The sequence below is a fragment of the Lingula anatina genome, chromosome 3 (assembly GCF_051362555.1).
Source record: "Lingula anatina isolate TDL-2025a chromosome 3, LinAna3.0, whole genome shotgun sequence".
Classification (NCBI taxonomy): Eukaryota; Metazoa; Brachiopoda; class Lingulata; order Lingulida; family Lingulidae; genus Lingula; species Lingula anatina.
In genome coordinates, this window is record NC_141769.1 from 26,804,903 (window position 1) to 26,819,155 (window position 14,253).

The 14,253-nt window shown below is 35.3% G+C and overlaps 1 protein-coding gene across 1 annotated transcript in view; it reads left to right on the forward strand.

Annotated features, from left to right (window-relative positions):
* LOC106179862 (uncharacterized) overlaps positions 1-14,253 on the forward strand; it is a 54,728-nt gene that overhangs the window by 23,458 nt on the left and 17,017 nt on the right. The window contains exons 3-8 of the mRNA XM_013563651.2: positions 1,962-2,101; positions 2,736-2,867; positions 3,279-3,483; positions 3,839-3,975; positions 8,125-8,247; positions 8,867-9,097. Coding sequence (XP_013419105.1) covers positions 1,962-2,101; positions 2,736-2,867; positions 3,279-3,483; positions 3,839-3,975; positions 8,125-8,247; positions 8,867-9,097 — 968 coding nt within the window. The remainder of the gene's footprint in view (positions 1-1,961; positions 2,102-2,735; positions 2,868-3,278; positions 3,484-3,838; positions 3,976-8,124; positions 8,248-8,866; positions 9,098-14,253) is intronic.

Sequence of the window (14,253 nt, forward strand, 5' to 3'; positions counted from 1 at the left end):
ATTTTCATGGTCATGACAATTGATATGAACTACTTAAGGCGTGACTTCTTAAGTAGAGGGTACATGGTGCATTTTCATTCTGCGGTCACTTTCTAACTATTTGACATTCAATGTCAGATTTTGAACTCTCGATGTTTTTTGCGCATATAGCGAAATAGAAATTATATTATTTAACATTACCATATTACAATGTCTTTGGAATTTGAATGAGAGCCGACCTAACCACATTCAAATGATTCAAGTTAGAAATGGGTATGAGATGTGACACTAGGTTAAACCACTCTGGCACACCCGTGACATTTACAGCAACTTTGCAATAAATTTAAATAAAGAAAGCAGAGAAGAGTTTGCTGAAGGCGAAGTGCTACGAATCTTCTCAAATTTTGAACACTTTTATTTGATTTTTTTTTCAAGATTTCATAATTTTCTCACTTTGAATAACTTTCAGATTGTTGTTTCTGCATATTTCATAAAAAGCATTTTTTTTTTTTTTTTTTTTTTTTTTTTTTGATAAAAACTTCAGCTGATTTTTTTCTAGCTCTAGAGAGTAATTGCCTTATCTTTAAAAAAAAGCTTGGACATGTGCATTTAGGAACCTTACATCCTGTTAAACACGAACATTTTGAATTAGTCAGATTCAAAATGATTCACAGTAATAATAAGGATAACATTCTGCACTAGAATCCTTTAATCCCAGAATATGGAGTGAATCACTCATCACTTCATGGAACCAACCTTTCTAGGGTTAGCAGATTTACAGAACTAGCAGGAGATGATTTTGGATTGGAATGAAGTGATGAAATCCAATACATCATTCTGTAAGAACACTTTTTTGAAGATTTGCAGAAAATAAATTAATAAAGAGAGAGAGAGAGAGAGAGAGCAACTTGAATTGTGTTTTAAAAAATTATCTTGACTGTGGAAGGATTTTGTGATACACATACAGCAGGGGAATCATTTGTAAGATAGGCAAGGAATTGTCAGTATTGCTACCTCTTGCATAAAACAAGTGGATGATGCTTGTGCAAGCCAGATGTGTTATCAGTCAAGTGCAGCACTTTTTAGTTCATCAGAAACAGGTGGTTTTGGTCTGAACTATTGAAGTTGTACTAAAATAGATCTGTTGAAGCATCTAAAACAATAGAGAATCCTCCCCCACAGAGAGGCTCTTTATATTTCCAAACACCAGCTATTCATTGTGTTTCTCAAAAAAAAAAAGAAAATTAATCAACAAAATTGAATGTAATATATTGTAATAAGAAGCTGTAAGTGAAAAAATAACAAGTGTTATATGTTTGAATTAAAATTACAGGTCATTTGTTCACATGGGTATTTTATAATGAAAGCCAAAACAAGGCTATGTACTTTCTATATATGCAGTGGAAAGATAGAAGGGCAGGGAAAATTGCACTACACATTTTATCACCCACGAAAAAAAAACATGGAAACATGATTTCAGTGTGTAACACACACATTTGACTGATTTGGGCTCATTTGTTGACTCCAGTGTGTCATGTTGCTGCAGATGACAACAATAGGAACGCTGTTTTGACTGACTTGCTAGTTGGCGTTTATTGTTGTGACTGAGAAATGGTTCCAGAGTCGAAGAGCACATGGGAAAACAGTTTTTCCGTCTGTCAGACATGGAGCCCCTTGTCTTAGTTGTCTAAACATCAATTATCTGTGCTCTGGGTTGTGTGTGATAAGACTCAATTAAGCAATTTTTCCAAGGTGAAATTCCAGTTCATGTCACAGCAGCACATGTTTACTTTATTTAGAAGATTTTGTTGATGAAATGTTAAAAAATTTAATTTATCATGTCACAGCAGATGCATATTATTATGTCACAGCAGATGTGTTATGTTTTTTATAGTATTATTAAGCATAAGAAATTGAATTATGTCATAGAAATAGAGCATCAGCATATTAAACTAAACGAATATTGCTTTTTGTTTTTTCAGTTGTGGCAATGAATTTGTAGGGTCAACATGTCAGCACCCAAACCCCTGTCGTCCAGAGAACCACTTCTGTAACAATGGCGGTACCTGCCATGTGGTGGTGGCCGGGCCCACCTTGACCACCACCTGCACATGTCCACTGGGTAAGTATGCTGGTCAAGGTGATAGCGGTCAGTTGGGGTGGGTGGGGGGATGTCACTGAGAATGGAGGTGATCTGAAACTGTTGATCTTCTTTTTCTTCTTCTTGACTTTTGGCTTTGTCTCTTCTCAGGGGCAACCACAGTGGTGAGCAATCCTCCACGTACGCCAGTCCTGCGTTTTGTCTTTCACTGCTCCTACTTTGTGCATATTATCTGCTTTTTTATCTAAATGATTTTTGAGTGATAGACAATCATTGAAAACTGTTTTCACCACATGGTCATTCTTAAATTGGTCTCTGCTTGAAGTAATGCAAGCAACTGTAGTGTACAGTGCCTGAGGCTTGGGATAGAAAATGTCAGATAGTTCATGCATTAAAATAACTTTTAAAAAGCTGTCAAACAAACACTTTGTACTCTCTGTATTTTTTTAAGTGTTTTAGAATTAAGTGTCTTAAAACATGAACTTTTACAAGTGTTGAAGCCATAAGGGGATAACTTTGGATATCTAGTAACATTACAAGTGTTTCAAAGGTACTTTGACTTGGGCGGTAATGTTCTTGACTTAGAAAAAGAAAAAGTTAAAAGTACATCTTGAAAATCTACAACCATTCATCTATATACTTGTTGATTCTCCAGGCTTCAGTGGCTCCCTCTGTGAAATAAAAGACCCAAGAAGTGCCTGCTACAATGATCCGTGCCACCAGGGAAAATGTCGTCTGGATGGCTCCCTGTCAAATTACGTCTGTGACTGCTCACCAGGGTATACAGGTAAGGGGTGTAGCCGGTTTTTGAAATATTTTGTATCTATAGATCACATCCAAACATAGTTGTTTTATTTTTAGATATATAAATTATCATTGAATCAACCAATTCAAGGCTATCTGTGTGATTTTTTGTTTGCGCTAGCCAAAATAGAGTCTATGTCGACCAAAGTCTCTGGCAGCAGATCTTTTTTGGCTTCCATGTTTAGACAAAGCACATAGAAATTATTACAACAGTTTGAAATGCACTGAATTGAAAAGCCTTTAGTTTGAAATGCACTGAATTGAAAAGCCTTTCTTCGCAAATATTGTTTGATAACCATATTACATATAAATTGGTAGTCTGTTGGAATTGTTCATTTTTGACAGTTGTCACATTAACTTTCTTCATCCTAAACTTTTTTGCTTATATTCATAGGGAGACATTGCAATCAAACAGACCATTGTGCATCACAACCATGCCGTAACCAAGGCACATGCACCAACACACTATCAGGGTATGTTTGCACGTGCCAGCAAGGCTTCCGTGATGGAACATGCACGACAGATATCAACGAATGTGCAGAGATACCAAATCTATGCAAAAATGGTGGAACCTGTGAGAATACATACGGATCTTATAGGTAAACTTTTTTGGTATTGAATATATATGGTTTTTAAAAATTTTTGAAAATTTCTCAGTGGTTATGATAAATGGCAGACGTCATTACTGCTTGTGGAATGAAGAATTAGATTTTAGTTCATTTTCAAGCAAGGTTATTGACTAGATTTAGTGCAAGCTTGAAGATAAACACACAAAATTCCTTATGTGTGTTTTTGTTGGTTATAAAATCATTGGTCATCAAAATTCACACTATGCTCATATCAAAAACCATGAAATCTCTTTTGTTTTGATTAAAATAATAATATTTGTATAATAGATATTAAAAATTTTTAAATTTTATAAATTTAAAATAATGAGATTATTTTATTTTCTAGGTGCCTGTGCCATCCAACTTTTACTGGAAAAAATTGTAGTGAAATCTACCGCCCCTGCATATCAGATCGTCCTTGTTTAAATAGAGGTTCTTGTACACCAACATCAAACTTGACTTATTCTTGTAGTTGTGCACAAGGTGAGAAAATAATTTTCATATTTTTGTTAACAGTGTTCAGCATACATTGATATCTCTTTGGCATATGTTCAGTACATTTATTTGACAATGTCATCAACAACCAACCCAAGGATTTTGTGATTTTTATGTTTGTACTTACCATATTAAATCCTAAATAGGTCAAGTGATAACAATTTACCTAAAAGATAGTTAAAGAAGCTAAATGACTATTAGGCAAAAAACCAATAAATTCCATTTAGCAAAAAATAATTTCTTTTTATCATTTGCTATAGATTTAAAATACTAGATTAAACCCAATCTCTTTCATCTCAACTCATCAACAGTTGGGACAAAGCATGACAGGAATGCCAATAAAAAATCAATTTACTGATATATGTATTCAGTTGACAATACCATCTGAAAAAAAAACCCAGACAGCTGCATTGAAAAGGGTCCATCCACCACATAGGTCTCCTTAATTGTTATCAGTCTGCCAACGGCAAGATGTTCACATTGAACCACTTGCTCACAGTCACCAGCCACATCTGTGCAGATTTTCATTGCATTTTTCACATTCCGACGCATGCTTTTTTACACTGCCATACAGAGGAACAGCTTGAGCCCCGAGTCTGGGCCCAGCTTGCGGGGACTGGTTTGACAAAAGGCTGTGCATTGATTCAGATGGTCCACTAGAATTAAACTTCCAAGGGCACAAAGCAAGATCTTTTGAGTTTGAAAGGGCAAATAGTTATTGGATAGGGGTGAAGCTATTGAAATATTTAAGTTTAATTCATGTAGAAGGTCAGTTTTAAGTCGGTGGTATTTTTGTAGTGTTTGGTGACCCTTCCCTGGATAATGCGATTTTAAATTATGATCATGATTATTGAAAATCCATTAATGGTACTTGAATTAAAGCACTTTGTTTTGAACAAGTTTAAGCTTGATACAAATTTTGAAATAGGAATTTAGTTTTCAGATGAGTTTTTATTTTACCAAGGTGAAGACACATTTCCTTTGAAAGAAATTTTTGATTTAGAAATCAAAGGAACTGAAGTTGTTAAATCCGTTTCCCAATCCTCTGAAAAAATTGACATTTTGAGTCGTCACTGCTGCAAGAAAATATTTTTAATCATGACTGATGGCCACATACACAGTATGATTCCTGTTGATTGGACTTGGTATTCTTTGTTATGGTTTCCATATTTTTGCCTTTTTATGTGGTAATCATACTAAATGTGTGAGTATAATTTTAACTAGTGAATGAAATATTTCCAAAATCAAAAGATATGGTCATTTTTTTTTTACACTTCCACAAGCTTACTTTGGAACTCTAAATTTTATAGCTTCTGTGCAGTTTTATTTGCCCATTTATCAGAGAAGAAAAGAAAGAAAAATCAGTCAAAGATTTAGGCTATGGTATTGAGCAGTGACACAGAAGAAAATTATTTGATGTATTTCAACAGATTCAGAAGTTATATTTTTGACTTATTTGCTTGTGATAAACTAAGGAAAAAAAAGAACAGGAATATCCAAGTCAAAATGAACTCACCAATGACTAAGAGTCAGCCTACTATTATAGACAACCAAAAAGAATCTTTTAACATCCTAAACTTATCACCAAAACAGGATATGCTCTATATCCGATTTTGTTTTTCAGAAATTTTGGATTGACAAGAACAGATTTGGCATCACATGTGAAGCATGAACATTTAGAAAAAAGAGATCAAATTATCTTAATTCCATCAAATACAGTAACATCTAAAGACAGCTGTAAATTGAACTTCTGATAAAATGTTCTTGAAGTGGCACATTGCTGGGAAGCCCAAGGACAGACAAACAACTTTTAAGTGCATTAGCCCAGTTTAAAGCTATTTTAATAAATAAATGCTTATAATTTTACAGTTAGAAAATGTTGAACACTCATTGTCTTGTCGAAAGAAATTTCTTCAAACCAAAACCCTGGTTTCTATTTAAAGTTTAAATTGTCTTTTTGTTCCATGAAAAAAAAAACATCATTTGACTACTTTTTGGCAGTTTTATCATTGCCACGTTTTAATTCATTGATATTTGTTAGTGGTTAGAGTAAGAAAAAGAGCCAAAAAATTTTGTGAGTGGCCTGATATGAACAATTGTGGTGCGAGTAAAGGTACTCCTCCTTATGATGGCAGAGGAGCAGATAGTGACAGAAACCCACTGATAACATGTAACACGAACACTGCGCAGCATGAGTGTCCACTGGATTTTGTTTTGAAACTCTGCTGTAGGTCATATTCAAAGGATCGTGCACAAACATTGGTCATGTGCTTTGGTTTAGGTTTTCCTAAAAGGGAGGAAGCCATGAGTGCTGGCTGGTGTTTTGAACTCTGCCTAGGGTCACTTTTAAAAATTTTAAATGATAAGTCAGATCTAAAGGTCCTCAAATTCCACAAGTCTATTTTTATACTTGGCTTAAGACAGGGTAGGTTGTTCATTTCAAGAAAACCATAGGAAATTGTTTTTGTCCTTTGAAGGATTTAAACTTTTTTATGAGGTTTCTGTATTTTGGAAAATTGCCTGTTCCTCACATATGGACACCAGTTAATAATATATATATATATTTTTTTAATCACACAAAATATGTTCAACAACCATTTTAAAAGAAGAGTTTGGTACAGTGAGGGCTAAAACTAAAAAAATTTTTTTAGTCACAGCTTAATGAAATATATGAGTTAAGTGACAAAAATGCCCTATGAACCATGTCATTGAACTCCGCAGACAGAAATAAACACTGGTCCTGTGTTTGTAGTTAAAGTGTGTGGCAGTGGTTAAAGTATGTGTGGTGAAATAAAAAATTGAAAACAACAAAATTTAAGTAGGAAGTAGGTGTGTCCTGACTGCACTGCAGGCTGCAGCTGTGACCTTCTTTGCCATCTGATGCTATGTGCAGGTTGCTGCTGGAAGCGCTGGCTAACCTCGTGCCTTGCCCACGTGGTGCCCATGTCCAAAAGCTGTGTGCTGGATTTACACAAATGGTCTTTGTTGAAATTGAACTTTGGTTCGAATTTAGCTTAATTGTACATTGTGCATGGAGGTTACAGGTTCTTGCTTGAAATGGATAAAGATGTTGTAAGAAAGTTTCATTAAATCCAAAGAAAATCTCATTATAGCAATGCATTGGTCCACTTGTTTTTGTTTTGCAAATTGAGGTCAGCGTGGTCAGTACCATTGGAGAAGTCTTTTAACTGTTCACTTCAATTTTTGGTCAAGTACTGACTGCAGTTTGCACCACTGGGGTAAGATGCCCCAGACGCAATAAGGCCAAAGTAATTGCCTTCGTATTGACTCCTCTTTGTTTATTTGCCACACAATTTGCAAAAAAATACTTTCTCTCACTCACAAATTGCCAACATTTGGTCCCTTTTCTCATTTTTGAATTTTTTTATGGTTGGCTACCATGGCCCTGAAGTGATTTAGCATATCAGTAAAGAACACCTCAAAATTACTTTCTCAATATATGGGCTGGGTTATTAGCAGCAGATCTTCTTGGGGGCTCCTTAGGGTATGAATCAATCTTCCATTCACATTAGAATCATTGGCTGCTCCATGACAAATAATGCCACTGGGGAAATCTTTCGAGCGTTTTATCAATAGGTTTTTAGGTTGTGTTAGTTTTTAAAGTTGATGGACTGACTTAAAAGCCAGTATTCTCAAGAGCAGGTTTCTTTACCAAGTGAGAAAAATATGGTGAATTATCCATATCTGGCCACTAAATATGTTTTTGGAATGTCCCACTTACATCATGATAAAACACTAATTTGGTTAAGACAGCCCTGAATGTGTATTATGAATCTGAACAGAGACAGAAATTGGCTTTGGTTGATTGGCAGTTATAATTAAATCCATCAGCCATTTGATTGGCCCTATGTTTGAAAGTGTTATGTGCTGTGCGGACCCAGACTGAAAAAAATGGAACTGCACAGGAAATACCCAAATAAAGTTTGCGTATGGACAGAACTTTTTTTACAAAATAACAATATTATATAAAACTAGACCCAAAACAACATCAGGAACTCTATATGATAAGCTGTATATTTTTTTATATTTCTTGCCAATAAAATGCATTTTGTTTATACCTTAGAACAGTTTACTTTTAATCAGAATGATAAATGGTCAATATTTTGTTTGTTTTAGGATTCCAAGGCACAAACTGCGAAATAAATATAGATGACTGCGGTAACCACAGATGTCAACATGGTGGTATCTGTATAGATGGCGTCAACGACTACACCTGTAACTGTCCGAGCCACAGACAAGGTGAGAGTTTTCATCACATTATCCACTCACTGAATGTGAATTTCTACAGATTTGTTTCACCTTATTATAGAAGCAAAAGAAAAACTTGCAGAAAAAATATTTATTCAAAACTCCCTCTACTAAGAGTGGATGGGTTTCGTGTTGGAGAAGATGCATTTATTAGATGCTCCAAAGCATAAATCTTTAAAAAAAAGTAATATGAAATTTCCTCGTCACTGTCACTGTCTCTTTTCTGCTATGTGACATCTTGTGGTTTATCCTACCTTTATGTATGTGCACACGATTCTGTGCACACATGGTATTACAAATGTATTCTAGTACAAACATCACATCTTTTGTAGTTTTTCCATGTGTGAACTGTTCTTAGGCTGCCATATTTTCTGTAAATTGTTTATATTCATTATAACGATTTGATTACATCATGCCCATTTGGCTTGTCTGAAATAAAAGAGAGTATTTGTAAAATTTGTCAGCGTCAGCTGTGTTTTCATAAACAATGTTGCAAATGATTGATAAATTTCCTGAACATAATTTTTAAAATAAAAATGAGACAATTGTTGTTTCCCTCTTATGACACCAACTTCTTCATGTTTAACCATTTGTATTACACCATTTTTAGGTCGTTATTGCGAGCAATATCTCGATCCCTGCAACTCTCATCCGTGTTTGCATGGCAGCACGTGCACCAACGAAACCGATGGCAGTTTTCGATGTCTTTGTGTGAACGGATGGGAAGGACCTCTGTGCGAAGTCAACAAGGACGATTGCGCAAACCACCCTTGCTTTCATGGCGGCACATGTCACGACAAAGTTGGCTACTTCTGGTGCGAGTGTCCTGTAGGGATGACAGGTGAGGGTTGTCAATGAATAGATCCTCCATGTGTAAATCTGTACAAGAGATGAAATGTTTTACCAAATGTGAACAAAATTATACAACCAATGTCTTTGGATCTCAAATCTCAAATCGCCATATAGATTTCCATCAGTACTCTCCTTGTATAACAAGTGTTTTTATGAGTGATCTTTTGCAGCAATGAAACAGTATATCTTTCCTGAGTCTAAATTTGGTTTTGTTGTATCTTTGGGCTATGATCATCTCATAAAAATTGTCGGGGTGAAGTAGTAATAACTATAAATTTGGAATCAACTCTTAAAATGTTTCACCTAACCACAAACAATCTTAACATCGATAAAAATCTCTCAAGTCATGGGAAGGGGGCATCGCATTCGAGTACTCTTATTAACAACCACATACTCAAAAGACGTGGAAAGGCTAAATGTGCAGTTAGTCACTAGTTAATTTGGAGGGCGTTAAGAATTTGAGGGGGCTCATCATTATCACAAGGTGTCAAGTGTGTTGCTTGGGGCCGGTGTCTTGTGTATTCACATCTTGAGAATGTCAAAGAGGGAAGATTCTCACCCAGCATCTATGCTAATACAGCTTGCTGACACTCCTTTTGGCCTTTTTATTAACCTGCCAAAAAATTACCTTGAGGACATACAGAGATTATTTCATCTCTAACTGAATAAATCGCCTCGGTCATTTTATTATTACTACTTATCTCTATTATTTGTTGTAAAGACTGTCTGAATTTGGCCGGTCACCTTGTTAGGAATGTTTTTGTGATCTTTGGGTTGAATTCCCTGTGATAACATTATAAAATGTAATTTGTAATATTACAGGTTCAAAGTTTTATTTGAATTTTGAGTGAAACATAAAGTTGATAATTCGAAAGATAGCTATCAACTACATGTGGTATATTTAACATCAATTTATGAAGCCTTTAGCGATGAAGTTGAAGGGTTTTATTGGTTGATTTGAAGGACATAAATGTCTGTCTTCTTCTGCCATGACTGTTGGCAAAACCTTGAGGCGAACAGCACACATAAAACTTCTTGGGAAAAAACTGGGCTGCAACAGTGTTGTGTAGAAAAGAAGAGCTCGGGTCACAGTTAAGTGGAAAGGGTCAAGTAACCAAGGGGACCACAACAATATAAGGTTGAACAAGTTATTACCATTTGGCTGAAGGAAAATTTTGCACCACAATTCTCATTGAAAGTGACAAGTGTAGGTAGCATCATTACCACAAAAATATCAGCCATTCATATCATTAGCATTCATGTTTTACATTTGCCCCCCCTTGAAATCGGCAGCCATTAGGTGTCATGGTAGGGTTCGGAGATATTACACTCCTGGGTGAATATGAATGGCAGACTATAAGTGTTGCCTATCTCATGAATTTAAGCTGGTTTAAGTAATTGCACTTTCAGAGTCCGGGTGAGCCATTAGAATCATAAAGGTGGATTCGTTTAAATGAGAAAGAGCTTCATATCGTGCAAGGTGTTATTTTCTCAACAGATTGAGTTCAACAACCTGAATTTGCAGCATGGTGTACATTCTGGAGAAGCAACAAGTTGCCCGTCTGAAAAAAAAAAAAGATGGAAAGAAGACTGAACATCTGTGACAGTAATCATTGCTTGATTATATGGGTTGGATTTACAGTGACATTTTACAAGACATTTCACGTGCCGTTTGAGAAAAAAATGTGAAATAAATACAAATGAGCTCTGCACACTTATTTTGCAAGATTTTCAAAATCCTTCAAATATTTTCTTACCTTTCCCTTGCAATTATGAAGTTGGACATGCCAAAATACACATTTGTCTAAATTTGTGATCACAGTCTGAAACAGTTTCCACCACACATAGTATGCCTGAGCTCCATTACGGAGAAAACTTGTGAGTCATTTACAGAGAGTCATGAGAAAGTTGAAAAGTAAGTGTGGAGATGCATGTCGGAAACTAATCAAGCTACCTTACGATAAGTGCTGAGACATAAGTAACCGAAGCACTTTGAACCCCCTCCCATGTTGGCCAGAATTTTGGCAGTGTTTTTTCTTGCAGCTGCAGTGTTTTTTTATTGTAAAGCAGAAGTAGTGTCCAGAACATTTTATCACCATTTGTATATCTTTAATTGATACACAGTCGATGCTTGCTAGTTACGCAATCCCTTCCACATAAAACATGTTTTCTCATGTTACAAGCAGACGCCTGTGTCATTAAGTCATCGTAAAAACACCAAGAATGCAAAGCACATTTTCATGGGCCCATGACATATGTTAAAGTCGACACCTTTGTCTTTGTATTAAGTGGTAAGCTGCAGTTGGTAAAGGAAGTGGTGATTATGCACCTGCTCATTGTTTCCTGTGTTTTCCACCATGTCTACCCCCCATACCATGTCTGGGTGTCATTATACACAAATAACTCCCCCATTTATGTCTTTATAAATGATGTGCATATTTACCCTCTATATTCAAGTGAACCATACATAGTTGTCATCGTTTTTGACTAGTCATGTTGTTGGCGTCATATTTGAGCGTCATCATTGTTCCATTAAATGAAAATGAATTGACAAGGAAACAAAAGCAGGGCTGTGGGACCTTAGGGTCTGCTGTGTTGTGAGCAGATTTGTGGGTGGAATTCTAACTGGTGGCCCCTGTATATTTTTAAAAATAATCAAAGACCCAAGGGTAGATTCATGTGAGAAATTTTGACAAAAAATGGTTTTATTTTTAAACCAACATTCTTGCCTTCATCAGGTCGGAATAAGTGTGTATAAGTCCACTGGTGGTGCAAAACAGTGGATATTTCTTTTTTGTTTAAAAAAAATGGCTGCAATAGTACTTTTAACTAATCTAGAGTAATAATGCATTTTTGGGGCAAAATAGAGTAGAATGTTAGTCTTAAAGTGTGGACCAACTTCAATCTAATGTTCTTTGTGAACTCTGGCACAGGGGGCAGTGGGACATCATTGTCTGCATCAACTTTCACAATTGACCCCATAGACGGGGATGTGACTTGACTAGTAGATGTGTGAAGTGGAATAAAATGTGGGGGCTCTGTGTATTGTGACCTTTTCCTGCACATACCACCCTAGTGGAACTAGTACGATTCTTTTGTGTGTAATGTTTCGAGAGGCGCTGAAGCGAATCATAAACCCATTTTCTCCCTAGAGTTGCACTTGTTTGGGCCATAAATAATCCAGCAGTTTGTCGCTAGCTATGTCTGTATGGTGGTTACAAAATTTTAGGTTTCTTTTTAAAGGTTTGGTTATGGCACAATCAAAGGGAAGATATTTCTTGGTTTTAAGAAAGTGAATAAAGTATACATCTTATTTACAAATATAGGTTGTGGTTTTGCATAAAGTCTTTAAAAAAAGCATTTCATTTGAAACTATAAACATATTTCTCTAAACCAGCATTGCTGTTTCATGCACTTGGCCAAATTGAATTCGCTTTCTTTTCAGTTGACATAATATGAAAATCTAAACAATACTTAGCTTAACAAAAACATGCATATGTTAACCCGCAGAGAAACCTTTAAGACATTGGACAAATTGTTATTGCCATGAAAATGTTACTTTTGCATTGTCATTGAGATCTGACCACCCCTCAAGAAATCGTCCTACCCTTGTGTCACCTGCTGCCCATTATTGTCCAATAATTCAAAATGAAAAATGGCTAAGAATAAAGAGACACATAAATTCATTCCTTCACACTGATTTCCAGCGTGAAGATATTCATAATTGCAAAAGGAATAGGGGACAGTCAACTTTGACAATTTGAAAGTCTTTTGTTTGTTCATGACAGTTAAGTGATGTTGTGGGAAAGATTGTATATATCTCTTCAAATGTTTCTTCCTGGCTTTTAGTTGTAATCTTTTGTTTCTCCTTGATGTATTTTGTTATGAAAGTTTTTAAATGCATTTCTGTCTTTATTTTGATCAATTAGACTTGGTGTATTTCAAAGAATCATATAATCAGGTTTTATATCATGCTGTGTAATAGTAAGATCTGACATAATAAATTTTTATTTAACTTGATGTTACAAAACAATGATATTTGATCAAAATTTGGATCAGAGTAGGAATGGCAGTTAATAGAATCATTATGTTAAATAGACCTGTTGAAAAGATTTCAAGATAGCTGACTGAAGGCAGACTCAGATAGAGGAGCCATTTCATGCTGTTTTGTTAATGAATAGACAGAAATAATCACCTTGCATAATGACCAAAAGGTAACCAGTGCTTATGTCTCCATCAGATATTACACACTGTCATTTAAGCTAAAACCTACACCAATCTGACTTAGTTATAGATGGAAACGAGTAGGTTTGATATTTATCATTAAAATGAGGCCATTAGCAATCTCTATGGATCCAACATATTTTAGATCAAAACCATGTAGATGATCTGGGTGATGTGTATAATTGTCATGTTTTGTGCAATTTCCATATACTGATAAGGAAGTGTCAAAATTGTAGGAATGTAGGTACAAGAAGTGATATCCAGATTGCAGTACTGACAAAGTTATCATTTTAGAGTTGTTCATAGTTTCATGCACTATCATTTAAAATCTTTAATAAGTATTCTTATACAACTTTATCAAAATAGTTTAATTTTGCATAAAAAGTAAATCAGATTGTTTTTTGACTTTAGGGAAACTCATGTTGATCAGATCCCTACATTTTATACTCACATAAAATGATATCATTGACATTATATTGGTATGTAAAATACAAACTGTCGTGCATTTATCCTTTTCATAGTCATATTCTTTTCTGTTGGCCTTATAGAGTGAATACTTTTCACTTAAAAACAATTAGAGTTTCAGATTCCTTCTGAGTATTTTGAAAAAGACTCTCATTTGTGTGCTTGAAATCCTTTGAAGTATTTCCCCCTGGTCATTACAGATTATTTTACATTTTTTATTGTTAGCACTTTTAGGGACTGTCCAGTGAATTAGAATTTAAATGTTTAATTGAAATTGAGTGTAATTGCTGTGGGAGCTTAAAATGTGTAGGGAAGACAAAGTAGTAGGATAGGGCATAGGCTGCATTTATGTATGCTGATCATACCCTTGAGCTCCAATAAACACTGCAGCAACTTGTGTGAGAAAATACGGGGACAACATACAAGTATTCATGCCGTAATTTCATCAAATTAGAC